Source organism: Harpia harpyja, chromosome 5 (genome assembly GCF_026419915.1).
Source record: "Harpia harpyja isolate bHarHar1 chromosome 5, bHarHar1 primary haplotype, whole genome shotgun sequence".
In the NCBI taxonomy this organism is placed as follows: Eukaryota; Metazoa; Chordata; class Aves; order Accipitriformes; family Accipitridae; genus Harpia; species Harpia harpyja.
Window position 1 is genome coordinate 21,190,490 of NC_068944.1, and position 26,402 is coordinate 21,216,891.

Genomic DNA, 26,402 nt, shown 5'->3' on the forward strand with positions numbered 1-26,402 from the left:
AGGCTATCTGGTGCACTTTGGCTCTGATCCAGCAACACAGTGTGTGCCAGTTGAGGATACGCTTGACAGTAAGCACATGCATTATTCCTGTTGACATCAACTGGAGTGAAAAGTGAAGTACCTACTCAAGCGTTCTGCTGGATCTGGGGCAAGAACACTCTGTACCTTTACATTACACTTACTCATTTATTTTTATTTTAACAAAAAATACAAAAGCATTCAGTGGGCCATGGAATGAACACCACAAAACTCAGTGATAAAGCAGAATGTCAATGATCTTAAGACGGTCTCAAGGGCACCAACGACTTTTAGATTATCTGGAGTTGGGATAATTAAAGGAAATACAGTTAGCAAATGACATAGCTATGTTCATGTCAGGTTCTGAACTTCCATATTGGTCCTGAGGGCAGACTTCAAACAGGGTAACCACACACCATCAATACAGACAACGAGGTGGCTTGGCCAAGCTCAGCTGGCTCAGTGGAGCAGCGTGGAGGTTACCTTGGGTGACATGAATCCCAGGAAGGGCTGCCAATGTGCTTGGTACAATCCTCATTTCCATGGGAATGGAACTGCAGAAGCTTTCAAGAAACAAGTGGACAGTTGGCTGCACTGTCATGTTTGTTTTACAAGGTATGCTTTATGGCACAGGCCTTTATCCAGTAAAATACTTACATGTCTATTTTAAGACAGAATAGTTGCAATGTAGTCAGCGAGATTGTTCTTTTGTGCTCAAAATTAGGTATATAACTGACTTGATTAGGGCTTAAAAGCATATGGTTTCCCACATATGTATTAAATTCTAGAGTACATCTACTAACTCCAATGGCCTACACAAGGCTGTAGGTATTTTCAGGATCAGACCTTAATTTAAAAGAAGATTGTACCAGTTTCATACATGAATGGCCTAAAGTACTTCCTTTTAGCTTTAAAAACTTGAACTTTGAAAGATAACAGAAGCCCAGAATACAAACATTTCAGAAATGTTACCAGTATACGAAAACTAGATGTTATACTGGAAAGCATCCACAACCTTATTTGTAAGAAGCATTGTAATAAATAGATGCACAACGAGCACATGATAGAGCTTAAGTAGCTTACTGTCTAGTAGCTATACTGTAGTCACAAAACTGAGTGGAAAATGGTGCGTGTCTGTAAGAGATCAGGCACAGCAGTCAGAGCAGCTTTTGTTTCCTGGGGTACAGGCAATGTGAATGTTGCACCAAGCTGTTTGAAGGGGTGTGGACAGAAGGGGATGTGAACAGGAGAGGACAATTCTCTGTCTTGCCCCACTGCAGGTGTGGTGACTTCTGAGCTACAAACATTAAGCATTTTTGCTATTTTTTCTAGTCCATACATGGGAAGTCCAAAGGGGGCACAGAAGTGTGTTTTTCTCTCAAGTATCTCTGTTAGATCTCAAGGGAAAAAATCTGTACAGGCAGGTATGATTAATATATTAAAATATGTCATGGTCTCCATTTTATTTTTTTAAATAAATATAGTTTAAAAATATAATACAGACATTCAGTTTATAAGCATGGAAATCAGTGCTTTACAGAAGCCCCCCAAGAAAGTTTTGCACCAGGAACTATAAATGCCATTGCGGACATCTCTGGTTTCAAAGTCCTCACAACAACCCCTCACAGAATTTTACAGGCTTCACAAAGGTATTACAAAGAATTCTGAAACACGCTTTCAAAACAGAGATGTATGGAGATTTGTTTAAAATAAAAGCTGCATTTCTCACATCTCCACTGCCAAATGGGTTAGCTCAAAGCAGCTTGTTGCTATGGGAGCTATCCCAATCCACAAAGTTACCCTCACTTCTCAAATGAGAGAGAAAGATTTTTCAGTCAGTCAAGTAATTGAAATAGTTGAACATCCATTAGTGATTAGGAATACAAATCTTCAAACAATTTAAAATCCATTCCTCCAATCACCTATTATGGTTTCTGAGGTAATGTAGTCCACTCCTGGTATCACTGAAGCTACTGGAAAACACCACCACAGGATTCCACTTGAATCTGGAATTCATCTCTCATCTACGTTTTATTGGGTTTTAGTTTAGATATTTGAAAGTTTTCTATGGGTTAGTAAGCAGTCAGTTAGTAAATTAAAATTAAAACTACTACCTTTGGTTTGGGAAAAAAACCCCAGGAAACAGTTCAAAGAGCCATAAAAAAATGTATTTGTCACATTAGGGAGGATCCAGCCTTTCAACAGAGGCAACTGTATGCTAATATTTATGTTACTTTTAAGTAATGAGATTCTCACCCTATTTAGATTTAGTGGTGAAATTGTGAAGTCTACATGTAACTGAAATCATGGTGCAATCAGTTACGTTAGGGATAGTCACTATGAGACATGCACGATCTCCCCAAAGGAACAGTGGTACAGCAATGAAGTAGTTTTTGTTTCATACTCTTACCAGGTGCCCAAACCACAATGTGGTATTACTGGTTCCTGCTCACAGCAGTACTTTCTTTCCTCTTCCTCTATTACAATCCCACCACTTCTTTTTCAGGCTTTGAAGTTGCCACCAGCTAGAGGTTCTAAAAAGGTGTGACTACAAAAATAACCACAGACAGATCCCAGCCTCCAAAGTTAAATGTATCAGCAGCATGTTTATCCTTCCTTGTCTGGGGATCAAACCTATAGCTAGCACTGTCTCAATTATACAAACTTGTCTCACAAATGGTAGTATCATGTGATGACAGTCTGATAAATATAGCTGATTTATACCATGAAAATTAAGAACGTGTTTTCTCCACTTTTCTTCCATAAAGCAATTAAGATAAGATAATTGCTTATGAGTAATTTTTCACTATGGATGTATAAGCAGCTAGTATGCACTCTGCAACTGGCAATTTTACAACTCTACTGTATATAGAAAAATCCAAAATATTTATTGTGAGATCATATAAAAACCCACAGAATATATTTTAAAACCCCTGTGTTCAAGTAGACAACTAAAAATGAGTAATACGTATATTATTAAAAACAAACAAACAAACAAACTTCGTAAATCTCAGCTAGAGACACAAATGAATCATTTAAATTCTGTAATAGGTTTAATGATGCCTTTTAGCAACATAAACACTTCTGGAAGTTTGCAAAGACCATGTGAAGGAAAGGTCAGCAAGCTGAAATACAGAATACATGACATAATATGAACATACCTTTCGTAGCTACTCTGACGCAGTCGATTTTGGTTTCCTGTGTCAAATAAAGAGGAAAAAGGTCACATTTTGTGTTCCTAAGCAAAGAAAGTCATCCATGATTCTGTTCTTAAAAGTACTGATAAAATGTCAGAGAAGTGTTGATTTAATGTGCCTCATTACATATTTAACTGCTTATTAAGCAACTCCAATGTGCTTTCATAATATAGACAAACACTGCTTGGGTATGGTACATAAACATTTCACTTAAGATTCCTCTAGAAGTAGAAAATATGTGAAAGATATTCACAAGAGCAAAGGAAAGTGTTCAGCTTTTTTACTTTGGCAACATAATGACCTTGGGAGATTTTTCTTTTTCTTACAGATCATGTAGTTTGAAGCATCATGCTAGACAATTTTAGCAAGAAAAAATAATCAATGGTGTTTCACATTTCTGCACTGTCAGGGCACTGGGAAAGGGGAGCCATTATGGTTTCTGGCAGAAAACATTTCCAGGCTGTCAGCACAGACAGCCAAAGCTTATCAGGAATTGAAGGGCTCTGGGTAGGTCTGTCCATGAAATGAAAAACAATTCCAGGAAGAATTAGTCTGATGAAACATGATCTGTGAAGACCTTTTTACACACTTTTAATTTCAGTTCCATCTACTTATTTTTCTTTTACTGTTTGCAGAAAGGGGCGGGGGGGGGAAGCAGGATTGGTTTGCAATTCAGTCTGGGCAACCAAAAGAGAACATGGGAGTTCAGGACATTACGAACTAAGGTAATGGGACTGAACAGGCCAAGACAGATGTGCTAAAATCCACAATCAAGTTTGGCTTAAACTTAACAAAAGAAATCACAACACTCTCCTCTTCAAAGCAAGAAAACAAAAACAACAAAAAAAAAGAAAGAAAGCCAGTCAAACACACATTGGACAGCTTTTAGGTAATAAGACAGAATGGTAACACACTACTTTGCCTACACGCTATTGACAAAATGTGCTGTTTTCCCCACCTCTTTCCTGTAACCTTTAATCATTAAGCAATATTATGTTAGGAAAACTGTTATTTTTTAAACTCAGTGTGCTAAATTTCACTGTTACTTCATTTTCTCATTAGCAGCTAAATTGGGCATCATGCTAGTTGGTGCGAATCATCTATGTACACACAAATACTGTATAAAACCACACCTGTTATAAGACTTACCCCATTGGCTCTGCTAGCAGCTTGAAAATAGATGCTGTAGCTCTTATGAGGAAGAAGAGGAGTGTTCCAGAAACCACTGTAGGTTTTGTTATCACCAATAGTAAAAGGCTGAGCAGCTTGTAAACCATTGGCTGGAAACTCTGCAGCAAAGTAGTACTGTGAATTTAAAAGTGAGGCATTCTGGAAATGAATGGGCACTGGGTAGCACTTCAGGATTTCAGTTGTCTTTTTGGTCCTCCGTGGGCGTTCTTCTTCAACAACTATTTGATAGACACTAAGAGTGTAGAAAGGAAAGAACAAAAGAAACACATGCGTTATTTTAAGACTTGGGCAGTCAACTAATTCTGAAACTGTAATAGCATACTGGTATTTATGGAAAAAAAGAACTGTTAAAAGCAAAGGACACTGGTGAAAGTAATTTTGATATTCAGGTGTATGAGTTTGTGGAATAGACTCATGCTTCCAAACAAATTCATTTTGTTTTGGAAAAACAAAATTAGCCATACACACCACAGCTTTTCACATAGCAAATGCACGGAGCACTTTCTTGTTCGAACTCTTGTACAGAAAAAGCTTGCTTGATTAGTGCTAAAATGTAGAATTAAGTATTATTTTGTTCACAGAAGTAAGAATAAAGCTATAGATTTCATTCTCTAAGCTGTTTTATCTTGTCTAAATGAAATTAAACCAGTAGTAAGATAAAAATGAAGAAATAAATTACAAAGAGATGGGGAATAGTATTTGCTTAACTGTTGACATTATAACTATTCATAACAGCACACATAGAGTAAATTACAGTATTTTTAAAATTTTGGTGGCATATTGACTGTTACTGAGCAAGAATAAAACACATTTTGATGGAAGTTATTCTCACTCAGCAAAGCACTTTTACACATCTTACACATAACCATATTTTTAAGTGTTTCTGCATTCTGCAAAGCAATGCAGTTTGCACTTGCATTCTTTGCTGTACTGGGACCTACAGGGAACAGTCCATCCCTCTCCACTGTAAAGGTGCTATGGACATTCAAGCAGGAACAAAAGAAATTGTGATTTCTGCTGTATATGCAAACAGTATAATCATTATACCCTTGCAGTTGCTGTAAAAGCCTGAGTCAGTGGTTTCAAATTTGTGAAGTGGGAAGTCCATGTCTCTAAAGAGGCCTGGCTTGCAAGTTCATTGCATCACTGGGGACCAGTGATTCTTAGTCATTATTTGTCTCCTGGAATCTTGAATCCCAGTAAGAAAGTCAGTATAGGTAACTGATGTTAAAGTGGCAATGTGTCCACGTTTCTGCACATCATCTACATCTAATAACAATTTATGATCTTTCAAGTTGATAATTCATAAAGAACAGCAATCTCTGGGTAGGTTATGTTTCTTAAAGATGAAATATCCACACAGTCTACTGACATGTTGTTCCCACTCTGTCATCTGTAGATTGATGATTATGTTTACAGAAGACTGCCCAAGGTACAGGGACACTTGGGCTGGGCCTCTGCAGGACTTAGTCTGGACCCAACAGGGCTTATTGCCTTAGTCATATCACTGCACAGCTATGGCTATTCCCCTTCTGGAGCCAAATCTGGTTTAGAAATAAAAGAGATGACTTTGTGCAGTCATAGCCAGCTCATAGCCAGTGAGCTCCTGTACCTGCTGGGCTTCTGCTAGACTCAAGCTGCTCTGAGCACTGGCATAGAGCTTTCCAGCTCTTGCACTCTCTGGAGCCTTACTGACTCAGTGCACAACCAGACTAACTGTATTGGGTTTGTGTGGCTGGGTTTTTGGTAGCGGTGGAGGGGCTACAGCGGTGGCTCCTGTGAGAAGCTGCTAGAAGCTTCCCTGGCTCCAAGTCGGACCCGACTCTGGCCCAGGCCGACCCCATCAGTGACAGTGGTAGCGCCTCTGGGAGAACAGATTTAAGAAGGGGAACCTGCAGCAGGGGAGGAGATTGGAATGTGAGAGAAACCCCTCTGCAGATACCGAGGTCAGTGAAGAAGGAGGGGGAGGAGGAGCGGGGGAGGAGGGGATGCCCCTGCAGCCCGTGGTGAGACGGCAGGCTGTCCCCCCCCAGCCCATGGAGGGGAGCGGGGGAGCAGATGCCCACCTGCAGCCCGGGGAGGAGCCCACGCCAGAGCGGGGGGATGCCCCCCAAGATGGCCATGACTCCATGGGAAAGCCTGCGCTGGAGCAGTCCGTGACTGAAGGACTGCAGCCCGCGGAAAGGACCCATGCTGGAGCAGCTCGTGAAAAACTGCAGCCTGTGGGAATGGCTCATGTTGGAGAAGTTTGTGAAGGACTGTCTCCCGTGGCAGGGACCCCACGCTGGAGCAGGGGACGAGTGAAGAGTCCTGACCCTGAGGAGGAAGGAGCAGCAGAGACAAGGTGTGATGCACTGACCCAACCTCCACTCCCCATCCCCCTGCGCTGCTGGTGGGGAGGAAGTAGAGAAAACCAGGAGTGAAGTTAAGGCCGGGAAGGAGGGAGGGGTGGGGGGAAGGTGTTCTAAGGTTTGGTTTTACTTCTCATTATCCTGCTCTGATTTGATTGGTAGTAAATGAAATTGATTTTGTTTTTTTTCCCCAAGTCGAGTCTGTTTTTTGCCCATGACCATAACTGGTGAGTGATCCCTCCCTGTCCTTGTGTCGACCCACGAGCTTTTCATCTTATTTTCTCTTCCCCATCTGGGTAAGAGTGAGCAAGTGGCCTCGTGGTGCTTTGTTGCTGGCTGGGCTTAAACCATGACACTAACATACTGCTTCTACACTGGAGCTGCCTTTGCACATTTAGATAATGCTGTGTGCTTGAATGATGCCCCATCACGGGAACTGTTCAAGGTCAGGTTGGATGGGTCTTTGAGCAACCTGGTCTAGTTGAATATGTCCCTGCCCACGGCAGGGGGGGTGGACTAGATGATCTTTAAAGGTCCCTTCCAATTCAAACCATTCGATGACTTCATGATTCTATGACAGCATGATGCTACGTCTACAGAGCCTTCATAGGTGAATATCACCAAGAGGCAGAAAAATGCCAGTTCTCTTGGCCATCTTACTATTTTTTTACCAGACCTACTGATCACGTGCAACAGACCCCGTTCACTGTTTTTAAGATCTAGCATCTCCAGATGCTGCACTTCCTATGCTGACAAAGAATGCGCAGAAAGTTAACACTGAGAATGCTTAATACCTCTTCTTCTGCCTGATTTAGACTTTCACCACAGTGGAGATTTAGTTTTATGTTAAGACACTTGAATTTAAATGTCTTCATGAGGATGTTTATACATCTGTAAACTCCCATTGCAGTCACTGGAGAGGTACTCAGTACAGGCAACAGATCTTAAAGACTTGACCAGCAAGGAGGTGTCTACTTCTGGGTCAACTTAATTGCTTTCTGGGCTCCACTGACTATAATAACTAAATACTCAGCTCACATGTAGACACGTACAAGTGGACACCTAAATTTAGATGTTTTAATCTGATGCTGAACCCACACAGAAATCTAACCATGTGTAAGTTTGGTACAGCCAGGGAGACAAGTATCTTGAGGGTCTACTTGAAGGCTACTGTCTGTACATTTTGCAGCTCTGTGCAACAAAGTCTACACATCTAGCAGAAAGATTTTCATTAGTTGATTAATTCCATGCTGAGTAGTAAATGAAGGTCAATACATGGCAACCTTTCTTTGATCCTACAAGAACTGATCTGTAAAAACTAGCCATGAAATACCTACATTAGAATCTTGTTTTCTCTCTTCCAAATCAACGTTTGACAGGATTTTAGCAGTTAATTTTCTAGAAAAAAACACAGTTGCTTAGAACTGGGATTCCAAGCTACTTTGAAGAGAGCATGTTGCCTCCTCTAACTACTAATTTACAGTGAATCTACAATAAATACCATTTGCAAATTTAAATGGAGTATTGGAGAAAAAGTAGAAGGTGATGTAAGCATCTATTCTTGCAAGGTACTGAAGCTGGATACACTTGCCTAATACCGCAGCAAAGATAAGAATCCCTCAGTTTCACTAAAGCATGATGCATAGTAAACTAAGTTATTTGGCTGTTGCCTTCAGGAGAGTATTGTTACCTTTTTTATTGCAGCAGGACTGAAGAGTGACTTCAGACCAGACAAGGTAATATGACCTGTTTCAGTACTAGTTGAAATGAGGATTCTTTACAATTTTCACTCAGTGATTAAAGCTAAAGTTTGTAGATAGTTTAGAAACAAATCTGTCATTAAAATGCTCCTTTTCCTCTAGCAAATTCATGTTAGTTATACTACATGCACTACTCCCTGTATATTACATTTTAAATGCCTGCCATCTATTCATCTTCAGATACATTAAAGAAAGAACTAAGTAGACTGGAGCAATTTCAAACTCAAAATGTCTTTTCATCCTTACTCCACAAGACAAATTAGATTTGCAAGCATCTGGACCTCAAATCTATTTGCTCTTTAATAATTTAAGCACTGAAAGGTCAAGTAGCTCTTTTCTGTTCCCCTTTATCAAAGTCCAAGTGCTAATGAAAAACAACTAAATCCTATCTGCTGCCCAATTTCCATCCTCTGATGTAAATTAACACATTATAAGCACCTGGGTCAATGGAAACCTGACAGAACTTTATGAGTGATACGTTTTACATTTGTACAAATGAGATCGTCTTGCTAATGAATTTTACAAAATTAACCCAACTACAATTACAATCCAAAAGCTTCCTCTAATTCTTACTATTAAAATTGCTTTCTTTAATACATAACAGCTGAATTGCCTACTCTGAAAAGGGTTGAAGCTTAGTGAATTGAGCTAGCGCTGCACCAGGACTCTATTATTCATCTTAGGTATTAGTCAGATTTCCTGCTTGTTTGAAGTTGCATTATTCCTTTTCCACACCTCCACGTTTCAGAGAATAAAGTCTTCCTGCCCATAATCCAAAAAATAAAATCTATGCTACAGTGAAAGGTGCCGAAAACATATTGACTATTGGTAGAACTTATATTGATCTTTCTGAAGGAAAGTAATGTAATTTAAGTTTAATCCACATTACACAGTTCTACTATAAAATTCCAATGCCTTGGAAATTGAACACAAAATCTACTTTTATATAGACTGAAACTTACAGTTGCATCAAGAAATGAAGATATGGGAATTATTTTTTACTTAGGATTTAAATATTTCTAATTTGGGGATTAAAAAAGGTGTCTGGAAAAGAAAAAATTGATGTAATTTTTAAGCTACTTTTTATTTTAACAATTCCAAAACAATTCCAAATGTAAATGATTAAGCAGAGATACAGATGTTAACATAATAAGGACTGTAATTTTGGTTAGAAATTAGACATACCAGGCTTCTCAGATATTTACTGAAATTGGGCTGCTTAAATTAAAATGGTCTGTCAATGTCTGCTAAATATACCAATTTTTTCAGAGTTGAAAAAAAGACATGAAAAGGAGAAAAAAAAAGTTAACACAGTAATCAAAGATGCTAAGGATATTTAGAGAAATGAACCAAACAATTCAAACAATTCAAAAGAAGACTCAAGTGTATATCTATTCTTAAGTACATGAAATTATGGGGTTTAGTAACTTGCTGAATCACAATATTAGTCCACATTACTGGAATGCAGTAAATGAAATTTTAATTAATCAAAGTCTCATTTAAATTGACAAAATAATGTTCCAAGAAGGGCCTATTGGATAGAAGCATGGACTTCAGAATTCTTAATACAGAAGTCCTTAACATGTACAATCTAGGTATTTATCAATTGAAACTTATGAATTTATAATTACATCTCCACCAAAAGTAATTCCAAATTGAAAGCAAAGAGAAAACAAGCTTTATTACTTCATTATTAAAATGTCAGCTCTATTTTTTCTCTCTTAAACAGTCTTGATGTTTCACCTAACTGAAGCCATAAAGAATTTTTTAAAATTTATTTTACAGAAGAAAGATGGCCTAAGGACCTGAATCTAAACTAAGATTAGGCAGTCTTAATACAACTGTTGTGTGTGGTCCTAGGCAAGTCAATTAAATATTTTGTGCCTCAGTTCTCCAGCTGTAACATGAGAATGGTAAAGTTTCTTATTCCCTCTGGTCTGCTTCAACTGTTGAAACCTAAAACCTCTTCAAGACCTTCTTTTTTCTTAACGTTGAAAAAATAGTTTTTTTTTTTTCCTAGGAAATGTACAAAGCCTGCAAAGGTGTTAGCTGCACTAACAGTGCCCTGATCAGCTGTGTAAACTGTTGGGCTATCTTCTCAGACTGTTATGGTAACACTGTAGAGCCTAATTTTAAGTTTTCTGCTCATTGTTGTAAGTCTCCTCTTAGTCTCATGCTTTACTGTAAACATATAGAACCAGTACTTTTTATAGATCTATGTCTGTATCTCAATTTACATGCTTGCTTTGTTTTAATGCTAACAGATTCAAACAACAGAATAACCTTTAATCTACATATTGACCATTATTTCAGTTACTTATTCCCATAGTCCTGCTTCATCTATATGCTAGAATCACTTCACTGCATTCTTCTACTAAAATACTGAAGTTCCAATAGATGGGAAAATTAAGAAACCCCAACCCCACCTTGTTTTCTCAGTTTTATGTCAATGAAGAACTTGATTGTTCAAACCGTAACAGTCTATAGGGTCCCCACAATTCCACCAATATTTTTGCAGACACTGAAAGTTTTTCTGTCATACTGCCATTTAAGCCATATGCACTTTTTAAAAATATCATTTGTTTCATTCATGTTTTGCATCCAAAGCTTCATGTATCTTTGCTCATCATACGTTATGTAACAAGTTTATTATTTAACACTGCTTCTTTAAAAAAAGACAATCTTTGGACAATTTTTAGATATAACTTCCTCTTCATGTCTGTCATCAGTTGTCTCTGACATGTTCATAACAGATCTATATGGATTAACATTGGAGATTTTGATCTATTTCTTCCTGCCCTTATATTGCACTAGATTCTTGTAACTCATCCTATAACTTAAAATTTTGCAGTACTAGAAATTATATGTAACCCATATCTTGAAATGGAAGAGGGAAGTTGCTCTTTAAAGGACAGGAATTAATAATTTACAGTTAGCAGGCAAGTAGAAGAAGGCTACAAGAAACTGCCACTCACTCTCCTCCTACTCAATAAGAGTCTGTACATTTATTATAGGAGGCATTAAACAAAGGTGATAATGACAATCCCCGATTTATCAGCTGTCTCACCATCATAGCTACATGGGCTTTGCCAGTGGGTCAGGAGTTCTAGCAACACATAATATATACTGAACAAAATATACTCCATGTGCAGTCATTTTCAGTACAGATGTGAAGCCAGAGAACCAGCTGAACAGTAGTCCTGTCCCTCTGACCACTGTAGAATTCTTCACATTTTGTCAAAGGAGGAAGCAGACACTGCTCAACTGTGTTTTGTCTGCATATCAAACAGAGACCATTGCTATATTCAAGATCAACATTTATAGGCTTAAAGAACTGGGTGCGGTAATTGTTCCTACGGAGGGCATGGTCTCAGGACAAAGGCAGTCTTGTCAGTAAGGACACAAAATGGGTAGTTTATTTGGGAGGGGTGACTTTTCTTGCCCAAGCGTTAGAAATGAAGCAATCTGTATGAGTTTGGATTTTTTTTTTTTTTCTGAGAGTGAATTGGCATTGTTACAGGTGGGATAGGGATTAGATCAACAACTCCATAAATTTGGAGTTTATGGAGTAGGAGTAAGACCAGGGAGTTTTTGATTAGCAAAAGTCAAATGAGTATGCCTACTAATGACAGAGAAGCCTGTTCAAGGTAGCTCCCTCTATTTCCGGAATGTTTGATTTGGGACATCAGAGATTTTCTGGGCTTTAAGCAAAATACAGCCTTGCCTGCTACAGCTTCTGAAATGAGAAAAAAAGAAGCAGCAGCTTAAAAAAACTCCCTTGCATAAACATAAGGTTCAGATATGAAAATACAGAACTTACAGTAAAGAAAAGCAAACAGATCAAACAAAACCTCCAAATTAAGGCTCCTGTACCAATACCAACAATGATGCAAGTATTGTTGAAGTAACATACTAAGACCTAATTTATAAAGGGGAAAAAAGAAGGTGAACTAGGCAATGTTCCAAATAATACTGGCAACACAGAAGCAATCAAAATTCTTGCAACTGTTCACATTCAAGTGCTTGACATACCAGTGTTAAAGGTGTATTGCCTTTTCTTTTTGCGAGTGAAGGGAGTCTTAAATCCTTATAACTTTTGATTTGCATCTTTACTTGAAGTCAGGAGGTTTTATGCAAACAGAAGGTCCACAATCTTTGGCAGGTTTCTAAGTCTGTGGGACACTTGGTTCTTCCAAAGTGTAGGAAAGGGACTAAGAAAAGAAAATACTTTGTGCTAGCAGCTTGTTGAAGCTTGAATGGAATGATTCTACATCCACACCTGGCTTTATTTACTGGCTTTGCAAGTCAAGAGATAACTCTGGTTAGATTCTCCAAGGCAGGGTCTGTCTTCGTTCTTGGGAAACACTATTACTGGCACCTGAAATTTCCAGCTCATGGGAAAAGTCAAATTGGAGAAAGCCGCAAATCTTTCAGACTCAGACCTAGAGTGAACACAAGAGGGACTAATATTATACAGCACCTCCACTGTCATGCAAGGAGCCCTATTTCTCAGGTCAATCAAAGCAGAAATACCTAAACAGCTGTAAAGGAGGAGATAAGACAGCTTAGGTTCAGCCCCTAGAGATACTGCCAAATGTAAAGTCTCAGGTGTCGTAATAAGCTTTATCTTCACAGACCCAAGTCCATTGGGGAACGGTATCTGTTTTTTAATGTAAAACTCCTAAGCTGCTTTGTGATTGCCCAACTCTTTTGTATAGACAGTCTCAAAGACTTAAAAGTCAGTATTTACAAAGGGGATTTTCTGGGAAAAATACATCCAAGCAAACCTCTCCTTAGCATTCCTATGGATTTATACAGGAAATCCCGACAGTTCTCATGTGGGGAGCATTATGTCACTGGAAGTTAAAGATATTTTCCTTGTTCTTTCCTCCAAGGACAGTCACCAGGGGAGGATATGACAACACATTCAATTCCCTCGAGAAGGGAAACACTTGCTACATAATATCTTAATTGCAGAAGAGTCAGATAGGCTCTAAAGTGGTAAAGCGATGGCCAGTACATGTTCATCATGGATTTAAATGTTTTTTCCAAACATAATTCTACCCTTTTTTTTCCTGTAAAGATAAACATATACATCCCCTTGTAATTTTGAAGGTACAGTTTTTAATTATTATTTCTTCTGATGAAAAAAAAAAGTTCTAAAATATTGCAGGCCACAAAAAAACCTATAATCGGAAACACTTTTTCTAAACCACTTACAACATCTCTGTGGCTTGTGCTCTCCATACTTAATATGGATTAATGTATTTGGCTGCTTTTTCTTCAAACTCACAAATGTCAAGAAAATATATAGATTTTGTACATATTCTGTAGTCCTGCACAGAATAAAGTGAGTGCAAAATGAAAATAAAATTAAACCTACTTATAATGGTACTGTTTCACACTGACTTCAAAGTCATTTTCTACAGGTGTAAGTAATAGAAGGCAAGAGAGCATTTGGCTCTATATACATAAATTCTCTCAGCTATTAACTGTATTTGCTGGACAAGCAAAAGACATCTTTGATTACAGATCTCCCCTAATGTGCTCCATACTGTAGCAATGAGATCTAGCTACTAAATACAGACTGCAAGTGACAAGCTAAGAAGGGCACCAGAGATTTGGCAGTATATTTTTCTTTTTTTTTGTAGGAAAAGAAATGTTTAGAATGAAGACACTGTAAGAACACATTTAAATAGTATTGGTTTGCAGATAAGTAACTGCATGTGAAAAGAGAAAGAAAAACTGAGCAAACGAAACCAGAAAAAGATTGAAACATTTAAGAATACAAAGGACTACACAGGGTAGGAATGTGGAGGAGGAAAGAAGAAGAAAATAAAAGGAAAATAAAAGAACAGATAATATACTGAAAACAGGCTGAGATGTACCATCACCTTTGATAAACAAGAAGGGAAAGAAAAAGTAGTAGTAGGAAAGATAAAATAAAAATGAAGTCTATCTAATACTTTAAACAAAGCGTTTTGTAATAACTTAGAGTCAGTTACTTTTTATAAATTACATGCAATATGTTTGTAAATCTTCATAGTTCATAACTATATTACAAAATCAAACACCTTTTACAAATATAATGCATGTAATTTATAAAATTACTATATTTCATAATATAGTTATGAAATCATATCATATACTTTTATAAGATTGGGGGGGGGTGTGCTTTTTATCCAAGAATGACTGATACAAGATCTCTTTACACTCACAATGATCTACTGAGTATTTTTTGAACTGCTCTACCAACTGATACTTGGCCTCTTCTATAAATAACTCTAGTATACATAAGCTGATAGGCTTTCTAATAGGTATGTCACCATTGTATTTTTGGCAAACATAAAACTTCTCTGCTGATATCTCTTTCATGTATATGGGACAACAACATCCTATTTACGTTGATCCAGTACTGTGTTCTTTAAATGCCATTTGAAACAGACGATGCCTCAAAGCCTTATAAATAGACTAAGATGCTGCAAGTTTTACAGTGAGAAATTCAGAATGTATACCCAAGAACATGCCGTAATCCCATCTATATTCCTCATGTCATCTGTGATACCCAGCTCCCACCCTCAATATGCTCAGCTCCTTCTAGTATCTCCCAAATATCGGCTGGAAAAGAGGCAACGCATGCTGTAGCTGCTTCTGGGCTACATATGGGCTTGCTGGTATGTGAATTGTAGCTCTCTACTGATGGACCAAATGAAATGAACTAACTAGTTCATACCATAACACAGCCTATCCTTCAGCACAGATGCTAATCTGTGTCCTTCCTCTGTATCCAGAGATTCCAAAATGTGGGAGAAACTTACTACTTATGCAAAATTTAAACTATTTCATATGTGCTTGAACATTCCCAAGAGGTCCGATATTAATGAGGAAAGGAAGGAACATACAGGTGAACAGTATGATACATAAGCCTTGCTTTCTTAGGAAACCACGATAAAATCAGGTATAAAACTTTAACTTAGTTGTTTTCCAGAAAGTTTAATTCTTATTTTGGATATGTTATATAGCACACACAAGTCAAAGAGTACTTCCTTTATTCATTTTACCAGGGAACAATTTTTATTCCTACCGAATGTAAGGGCTCAGTCCCTCTAGATGCCAGTTACTATTGATCTCACTCCACAAGGCTTTATGCTCTTAATTTAAAGCCCATGCAGCAGTATCACTAACTTAAATGATGTTGGTCTAAACTGAACTAACCTAAGGCTTCAGATTCTCCAGGGCTATGAGACTAACTTCACTACAGAGCAGTATAAAATAGGGATGCCTCCTACTTCCTTTGTAGTCTGCTCACATCATGGCTTTAAAATGAATGAAAACCAGGGATGGACTGTGAGGATAATAATTCCACAAAATATTCCACAAAGCCACTATTCTGAGATCTTCTGGTGGGCATCATGGAAAAGGTGAGTAAAAAAAAAAAAATAAAATTGTCTCCAGACAGTTAGCAATACATACAGCTGCTTATTATGACACTCCTCACCATTGCCAAGCTGTTCGCAACCATACATAGATATCTTTTCCTCTTTTCCTTTAGAGAGGAAAATGCTATTTCCATTTATTTTAATTTTAGAGATGGGAATGGAGAGAGCATGATATATTGATTTGCAGAAAGCTACACAGATTGTCCCTACCTGCACCAGAAATAAAAGCATGCACTCATCTGCATTGAGCCCCAGTGCTGTATCTTCTAGGCCATCCTTCCTACCACAATAAGACTATGGTTTTCAGTAATCGGAAACACTGTAATTCCTCTCCTGGCCATCTGAAGAGTCTTTGCTCCTCTTCATCTCTACAACAGAGCTCTCCCTTGGGGAAGATAAGCCTACTCTTTATCTGGGTGACTTTGTTGTATACAAACAAATAAAACTAATTTAAAAAAAAATGTTGCAGAGATGTTTCAGGAGGCTATTTCTGCCGATATCAAAGAATTAACAAGCTATTTCAAGTACAGAGCTTCTTTTACAGTATCCTGCTGGTGACCTCTGTCTTAATTTGAGGGTTTTTTTCCAGCAATCACCTATTCAAAGCAGGGAGGGATGGAGGGAAGGAGGAAGAGGGTGAGAGGGAGGTGGAGAGAGAGAGGGACACTGAGGAAAAGAGGGAGAGACAGAGAGGGAGAGGGAGATTTGTGTAAAATCCTGCAGGGAATAGGAATGCCAGTTAGTCCCAAATTATGTGGGAGGCTTTTATAATGAAAACCACCAATCATCAAAGTTATCTAGGTTTAGGAAACTTCTCTTCAATTTTCTTTACAGTGATTTATATGATAAGACTGCCTCCATCTTTCAAAATTTTTATTAAAAGCACCTTCTTTCCATCAGAATAGTTTAGAGTAACAAAAAACCCTTCAGTATGCAGTGCAGTGAGAGGAAGGTGTTTTGGTTTATTCCACTTTAAAGAACAAATAGCATATCAACTTAAACACTCACATTTTTACATCTGTCATGCTGTGGAGGTGTTTGTGCTTAGCAAAGTTCAGAGAACAGTGTGTAACTCTTAGTACAAAATTGTATGACCTAAACCGTTCTTGCTCATAAAATATAATAATGAAAATAGATAATAGCTGGTCTTGCACAATTTTTGTTAGATGCCACACATTTGATGTAATAACACAGCATTGAATATTTCATTCTTGTAACTTTAATTCTCTTTGTCCTGGTTTGATCAAGATAAGATCAGTCCTAAATTGCTTTGGAATATTAGGTGGGTAGCATGAATGTATTTTGTATTCTCTCAACCATAACTCATTACATGGAACTTGCCTGACATCAATAAGTCACTATTGCTTTTGTGTGTGTACGCGTGTGTGGGAGCTTGTGTGTGGCTCCATACCCTGCTGCTAGGCTATTTAGTGATAAAATCTGATATAATAAAATATTAATTACAGCTGAAAGGTTGGGTGAGAAATATGAACTCAATTACAGTCCCATATTGTGAACAAAGGGCAGGGTGAAAAAATCCTTTAGTTATAGAGGTTTGGGATAATAAAAGAACAACTAGAATATCAGACTCAAGCTGAGTGCTCCCTAAAAGGCCACCTGTTATTAATCTTCGCATCACGCATAGAATTTTAAGTAAATTAGGTCAAGATGAAAGATTTTTGCTGCTGATTTTTTTGACTTAACTAATTTAAAGATTTCTTTATCTCAGCATTTTTTTCTTTGATGTCACTGCAATTTAGTAATTAGAAATTTGTAACAAGCACAAGGACACAGCAATTATAATTAAAGGTTAGATATCATACATGGTATGCAAAATGATCACCTTATATGGTATAAAAATAGATAAGAACTATCAGCTGATTCTAAAAGTCTTTGTTTCAGTCAGATTGGCAGTTTCTCAGTGCCAAACTGTAGCAGATGTGGTCCTACCATCTTAGAAAGCCAAGTTTTTTTTTCACAAAACACCAGCAGTGGAATATAAATTATTTTAAGACTTCTTAATAAATACATTTCTGTTCATCTGTTCGATTCACCTGAGTGTGGAGTCAGATGAATGACCAAAGACTTAATAGAATGTGACCAGATTGTAAACAAGCACAGCTGTGAGCCAAAGTTAGTCCAAATCAAATAATATGACCTTGAAATCCTATGCATAGTAGTGAATTATAAGAACTGAGCAATCTTATCTATTATTGCAGGCTAAAATGTGCTATTGTATCATAAAATAAGATTTTAATTGTCTGAAGAACTGTGTTTTCTAATAACAGTGCTTTCTATTTCAACAAATTTTGCTGAAACTACGGCAATATATTTTGGTACCAAGCCAGAAAACATACTTTCAATGAATTTACATTTATGATACTTAGAACAATCCAAAGACCATTTCAAAGCTTCTTAATCAGCTTTATGTTCTTTGCTTAATTTCTTTTTAAAAAGAACAGAGAAAAATGATAAATTCATAAATGCAAGATAAAAATATCTTGGTACAGCAAGCGAGGTTCTTTTACAAGCCAATATTACACCATTTAACTCACCAGTTTTCAAGTTGCTAAGGCCAATTTATAAAACAACTGGAAAGCATGGACAAAGGAGTAAAGTCTTCTCACAGATTAAAAGAAATTAAAGAAAGTAAAACTGTCTAAAATAATTTAGTCTAAAGAAAGAATGAAGTTAGAGGGGATCTGAAGGAAATATTCAAAACTGAAAGCCATGGCAGAGCTGACTGATCCTTTCTTTTCAATCTGTCACAGAGAAAGAAAATACTGATGCACAATAGTACTGAACTACAGATCAACAAGGAAGAAACAAAAGGAAATTCCAGGAGTCTGAACACATGCAAACCAATATGCAACAACCTGTGAGATCACACAGCCCATCTTATCAGAATCAACAGTAGCATTTCTGAAAGTGTATGCCTGACTCTCTGATATTCAAAGAAAGCCTGCTACTGCTTGCAAATTTTAGGTCTGCTTCTGACTAGAATGGAAAGATTCATTACAACACACTTTCAGCTCCAGTAAAGTCATTGACAGTACCTGAACCACCAGGTTCCACCTGGTTCCTTCCTGCTACGTAAGCCAGAGTGCAAAGAAGAAACAAACTAGTTATTTTTCCTATTACAAAATATGACACAATGCTATTACCCGGTCTTCACAGATTAGGTAGAGAATAGATCTAGCAAGGTCTAAATGACCAGTTCACTTGGATTCCCAAGAAAACAGGAAGGCAGACTCCGACCTAACAGGGATATTACTAGTTCTTTAAAGCTACATGGTATGAATGTGTTATGTCATTTCCACTAAGTAATTTTGAGATTCAAGTTATTTTTTTTAAGAAATACTATACTACATTGTTATCATTCTACAATGTTCAGAGTTGCTGGATATAATATGATAAAATACCATACTGGAATTAAAAGGAATGGAGTAACAGATAAAGAGGCAGTCTTTGTGCAAGAGCCTGCCCGAGTCATTTCTCTTTCAAAGAAATCCAGGGCCACATGCAAACCACAGGTTTCTTCCTCAATAGCCCTGAAGAAGATCAGTAGCTACACAAAGATAAAGTATAAGAATAATGTAAAAAATACTTTGAGAAATAATGTGATGTACTTAACAAATAGGAAGATTTCCTCAGATCTAAATCCATACATAAATGGTAAGATACACTATTGCTCATTCTTCTGTATATAACTCCCAGTTCATGTTTATTATATAAGATGCTGCATCCTAGAGCAGTGGTTTTCATTCTATTCTCTGCAAATTCCTCGGGATGCACAGTTTGCAAAAGGTAAGAAAAACTAACATACAGCTTATAGATTTAAAATCACAACATAAAGATCTGCACATACACTGCAATATCTTCAGGGGTTTACAAATAAAAAAAAATATGACTTCTTCTAAGAAAAAGTGATTACAAGTAAGCAAGATTCTATTTCAATATTTTCTAGTAAACCATAAACTCCTGCAATGCTGTGACTATGCCGTGGAGAGTGTCCATGAGGTGTGGACACTGCAAATATAACAGCATTCACGTGTGTAACTATGGCAAGTTGCACAGCTCCTATTCATGGATGAAAAACAATACGCACATGCAAATTGATCAAGGAGCCTGGATATTACACAGAAATGAAGAAGTAGTATTTGGAGCAGGAGATCAGCTAATGGATTAATGACACAATGTTAACATTAAAAGAATGAGATCTTTCTATGTTCTACAAAGCTGTGCACTGGAAACTCACTACTGAATTGGGCTAGGGAATTAAGCAAATAGATGCATTAAAATGAGTGATTTATAAGTAGAGGGAGAATGCTTATTTTCTCCCTTTTTCAAGGATGCTCTGCAACCTGCTGGTTTGTGTGCAGCACAGAAAGAAAAATATTTGCTGAAGCAGCTGAATGAATACACAAGCCAATTTCAACAAGTTTTCTGATTCAAAGCTCGAAAACTGTTTACTGCTCATTAAAGCACTCACAGAGGATATGAAGTTTATAATCTATTCAACCAGGGGATACAACCTAGAGCATGGAGAGACTAGCTCAAACAGATCCACTGAGGTGGTTTAAGATGTTGCCTCATTTGTCCATTTTCTCCTTCTGCCAGATGCTATGCTTTCATGGGAGACTTGGTGGAAAGTAGCACATGCCTGTGCTTCAGTTGCAACTGAAAAGCCTAGCATTATCACTTAAGCAACCCAAGGCACAGACACATTTTCTCCTGCCAACTCTGCTGTGGGAGAGCAGGACCACAGCAAAAATAACCACAACATAATTCTCGTCTCTCAATGCTATTGGCTCTTTCCACAACTTAAATGCAGTGCATCCTGGTCCAGCAATTTGGAAATGGAGATTACTGTCTGTGTTCATTTTCATCCTTTCTTCTCTACAAAAAGACTCTGCAGGGCACTCTAATCAGCAGTGCAGAATATGCAGGCAGATACAGAAAAAACAGTCAGGTTTTGTGGCATTGTCCCCAGTTTCTCAGGACTTCTGTGGATAAATACAAGGCTGACCTTCTATTCTGTCAGTGAAGGTATAACTCTTCCTCCTCCCTGCACTGGGAACAGTGCTGGTAGGATTAGGTGGTATAGAAACCTTGGCAGAATGACATTGTACAGCTCTTCCCACACGAAATCTGGCCGTAGATAAAAGATTCTGCACAGTTCAGGATTAGCACAACTGTTAAATACACATGAGATTTTGGCCTTGTGCTTCTACTACCCTCGGAGACTAATCTTAAAAACAGATTCAACTCTAGATGTGAGAACACAGTTAATTCATTCGCCCTTGCCTGATTTCCCCATGGTAATTTCTCCCCAAATTCAACATTTTTATAATGCCTTAGACATCTGCCCTATTGCCCTCTGAGACTGTTTTAGGCTAAGGCATTTATACTCCTCCTGACTAAAGAGTTGCTGCTTTCAGTTGTAGAGCCCAGTAAGTGACTCTAATGTTTCTTTATGTCATTTAATGTAATCCATTTGAGCAGATTAGCCTTTATTTAGCAATGCTTTAGAGTCATGATGCTTGTTGTAAATGCCAGTGATTTCCTTTCCTACTTAAATGAACAGTGTAACAAAAAGAAAGTTTTCATGTTAGTGTTCAGTAAAATGAATACTCTTTCAGCATCCAGTATGGGAAATGACAGTGTTTCACTCAGAGCACATCTATAGCTTTTATTCCTCTTTCTATGTAGCATTCCTCTTTATTCTTCCATCTCCTTTAATACTACTTAATATCAAATAAAAGCATTCACTTGTTTGCTTGCAAGGCATGATCAAAATGCTTTAGTGTACACAGAATGGGTCAATCAAATATTATTAATACTGAGAGTTAGGATTTCCCCCAAATTACTTTGTCCTGGAAACCACAGTCCTCCTGCCATACATTTACGTATTATTAACAGAATCTTTTTTAATGCAGCCATTTAGTGTTTGCTAGTGAATAAAGGGCTCGTATAAACTTGCTCAAAAAACACAATACCAGAAGAAAAAATCCTAAGGCCAACAGCAGTATGAAAATGCACCATTGTCAAAGAATCTATGGAAAAGGCAATTAAAATGGTACAGGTTATTTCTGTGTTGTAACCTAAATTATAGGAAAAACTCCACTGACTTTTGGCTCCCTGACGAAGATGACCCTAGTCTGTGTGAGCATCTTGACAAGAGCTTCCGCTTTTTGGGGGTTGTCATGTACAGAAGACTGAAAAGGGACTTTTGGCACCACAGTGCCATGTGACTAACTCTCACACAATACCACATCTCATAATTATTTCTATAAATCTATCTAGCACCACCTTCCTGACATTTATATCTGTACCTGTTTCAGAGCTTCAATTCACCCCTGGGTAGAGACTTTATATTTGAGCTGTTTATTTACATGCCCTCTGAACTGAAATTGTTCTTTTTCCTCTCTGAAGTTTATTTCTCTGATGTATTTTTAGAAAACAACCATGTCTTCTCTTGGCCTTAATTGGCTGGCTGAAACAAGTCTAGTTCTCTTGGTCCCTCCATGTGTAACACAGGTTTGCCCATTCCCTGATCATTTATGCCATAACACTCTGCTGCTGTGGAGCTAGTAAATTAGTATTTCTTGGTAGATCAGGACTAGGCACAGGAGTTCACATGAGGTCCTGCCAGTGTCTTGTACAATAGCATTTATAGCTTGTCACCTTTGCTGGAAACCCCTCCTGCTGTGTACAGTCTATTTGCCTATTTCACAGTCATGCCATGTTTTGATGATTCACAGTCATACCACAAGCCATTAATACACACTTTCTCCTCCTCTGTTATTTCCAAAAATGAGCCTCTATCTTACAACATGCATCCTTGTTACTAGCTCATAAAATGCGAACTTTGCGTCTCATCCTATTTGTAGGAGGTTAATCCTGAAGGCTATTCAATATTTTCTGTGCAGCACTCCAATCCAATGCTGCAAGCAGGATCTACTTTTACTGCCAAATGGATTATAATGTGTTATATGTTATATTTGATATGTATAAACAAAACATGCAGTGGGTCACCTCTCAGTTGATAATTCAGTACTTCACAATACAGCACAATGAACATGTACTTACATCATGGCCACTGGTTTAGAGCTCTTGTGAGCCACTTAAAAATACATAGTTAATTTAAACACTTATGAAAGAAAAGCAACTGAATCTCAAGAACCACAAAAAATATAAAGTATATGACATGGCTAAAGCATATAAAGATTGATGCGCAACATTGCTGAGGCTTCAATACTAACAGGGCCCAAGCAGCTACGGCTTCCAACATGAGCTGCCAAGACTGACTTGAGTGCTTATTTAGTCAAATGGGTGAACAATCACTAAAAATGACTCCATACTTTTCACTTTGGACATCTCACTTCAGCATCCAGCACTCGAGAGCAAAAATACCAATGAGATTCAAACCTCCATGAAAACAAAAGAACTGTAGTGAGATGATAAGCCACAGTGGAAAATCTAATTTCACATTGACATTATGGATATGGGAAGCGCACATGCATAATACACAGTAAGATCAACAGTGAAAGCTCCCAGAGAGAGCAATGGGTTATATGTGCCTGACAATTCCTAACCACAGTTTTACAGGAATTCAGAATGGGTCACTCAGCACTGTGGCTACAACTAACATACAGCTACTGCGATACACACTGTCAGAAAAGGACTTTAAAATGTCTCCAGAAAGTACATCCCCACATAATCCTGTACAACAACCACTTGGGAAATGTAGCTGACTCACATACTCCTCCTTCAATCCCTCCATAGCATGTGGTAAAACGAAAACAAATCCCTGGCATATTTCAGTAAATGCAGGGCAACAGCATCTCTTTCTTACATTTTCAAGGAGTGCTCTGGTTGTTTTGCATTTGCAGGTATGTATAAACTGAGTACACTTTTAAAAATCACGCAATGAGGTAACTTCCAGCAATGTTCATAACTCTTTCATTGTGGTCCCCAAATTAAACACCTCTCTCTCTCAAGCCAAGTGCCCAGAAATACACTTGAGCCCCCTATATGCTCAGTGGGAGAGAGAAATATGTCTCTTTACAACTCCAGAGGGCTACTCTGAGATGAAGGTGGGATTGTACCTCTCATACTGTATCTATGGGGTGATCAATGTGCCTGTAATTGAGGAACTACCTAAACTCAGCCAGAAGTAGATGCTTACATTTAAAGACCTGAAAGGCACTTTATTTGGGGCTTTACTGTATAGGTCTACATCTGCTTAGGATACAAATGTCTGAGCTGTCTCATGAGAAATGTGAGAGTCATGCCAGCTGTTTTCACAATAACCTAATGACTTGAGCATGTTCTCAGAAACTAGAGGCCAGGGTTCAATATTGTTTTCAACCTGAGAGGTTTTTACCATACACCCTTCAGCTCCCACCCTTCAGCCACCTGAACAGCGTTACTGTGGTCTCCTGCTGCGGTTGGTCTAGCACACAGACAGAAATACAAGAAGAATCAGAGAACCAGGACAGCATTCATGAAGGAACCTGTCTAATCAAATGGAGACTCTCCCTAGTCTGTCCATTATTTCTTATTCAATGACCATCTAAAATATAACACATTCAAAGTCCCATGAGAAAGGAAAAAGGACTTCAGGTCTCTTACTTGCCTAGGAGGAGCTTTAGGAACTTTGTGCTCCTAGTTAGAGGTTTCTACTGGTTTACTGAGAACACAGTGATACTTCAGAACAGGCTGGTGCTCAGAGTTGCTAATGCTGAGCTGCCTAAAATCCATCTAAGGTATATGTGTAACAGGAGATTGAACAGAGAAATGCAACACTGTCCTCCCTGTTAAATGGTTTGAAAGGTTCCCAGCAGGGCTTTGGCACCAGCCAGCTACCACTCTCCCCAAAATTTCTAGACATGAATCAGGGCCCATTCCCAAATGGTAATCTGTAGGTGGTCATGGTGCCTGGGAGCTCTGCAGTATGAACATGGACTGTTTTTAGCCAGATGGTCTCAGTGGTACAGAGAGAGAATGGTACAGGGCATAAAAAAATCACTAGTAAATATGCATGCCTAACATCTGAACTCAGGTAGGCTAAGCTGAGCATTGAGTAGCCATTCCTTGGAAAGGGATCATGGAAAAATGACACTGTTCTGTCCCTTGCATACTCAATGACTGAGCTGTTCATTTTAGTAAGTAGATATAAGAAAAACATGTTTTATCAATTCTGACTGAAGTTGGCGGTCCAGAGCCAGAAAAACAGGGTATGAGTTCCAAGAGTTTATGATTCACCAGCTGAATTGCTGCTGGAGTTCAGCCTTCACCAGGGAGGTTGGAAAAACCCAGTGGTCCAAAGGATGTTAGCAGAGAACTAGCCTAGCTGAACTGGACTACCATACTATCAGAAGGAGAGGTAAGCAATACAGAGAATACTATCATTAGGAATTATGCAAAGACATGGTCTCCACTGCATCCTACTTAAGGCCAGCATGTAGAAAGAAGGTTACAACCCCCCCCCCCAAAAAACCATCAGAACCTCATAACAGTGCAGCAAATTTTTCAGTTGTCAATTATAACCAGAACTCATAAGAAAGTATTAGTGAATTATGAAACTGAAAAATAATCTCTTCAGAGATATAGAACAATCTATTTTCTCTTTTATCCTGGAATTGCTCTAGCTTGCTTTATTTATCATATATTAATTTTTGTTAATCACACTGCTAAATGACAGATAGCATTACATGCTGGGTTCTCAGTGACACAAATTCCTACTTAAAGAAATCAAGAATCAATGCTTCTTTTACCCAGGGACTATGTGAGAAGTCACAGTAAAAGGACCACGGAAATTTCTGAACAAGACAGCAGGACATGTGAAGCTGCACCACACATGCTCAGGCAACATGTACCATAAAATCTACCTGAAGTCACAGTAAAAATCCAAGGACAAGTTCTACTGCATAACAAAAAAAGAATTACAGCATTTTTACAGCATAAGCAATTATTGGACTGTTCACTCAATGAAACTGAAATTGACCCTTCTGCTGTAAATAATTATACTTGTTGCTATAAAGAAGTGACAATTATGGGCATTAATAAAACCCCATCCCTTCTGTATCACAGACATCCTCAAACAAGTTTACTGGCTGCCTTACAGGTTGTAAAACTATGATTTGGAAATACAGTTTGCAGGCAAGAGCTGACCCTACAGCATACAATTCAAGTCTTCATGTTTACAGACCCTTAAACAATAAAGAGGATGCTTGTGGCAAGCAAATTAAAGAATGGACAGTAACTTCCCTTCATGCTTTTTAGACCTTGTGGTCTCACAGTATTTCAAAAGGCTGTATTGTGAACATGACGTTTCAGAATACTAGTGAGTTAGTAATGCCACTTTAACATGTATAGTAACATTATTTCAACATAACCATTTCTTTATCATAAATCCACCAAATATCTAGACTGTTTTAT

At 38.0% G+C, this 26,402-nt stretch overlaps 1 protein-coding gene across 13 annotated transcripts in view; it reads right to left on the minus strand.

Moving 5' to 3' along the window:
- PTPRM (protein tyrosine phosphatase receptor type M) overlaps positions 1–26,402 on the minus strand; it is a 511,840-nt gene that overhangs the window by 188,545 nt on the left and 296,893 nt on the right. For all 13 annotated transcript variants that reach the window (XM_052787185.1, XM_052787177.1, XM_052787176.1 and 10 more), the window contains 2 exons: positions 4,365–4,638; positions 3,180–3,216 (listed from right to left, as the gene is read on the minus strand). In XM_052787185.1, the coding sequence (XP_052643145.1) occupies positions 3,180–3,216; positions 4,365–4,638 (311 nt within the window). The remainder of the gene's footprint in view (positions 1–3,179; positions 3,217–4,364; positions 4,639–26,402) is intronic.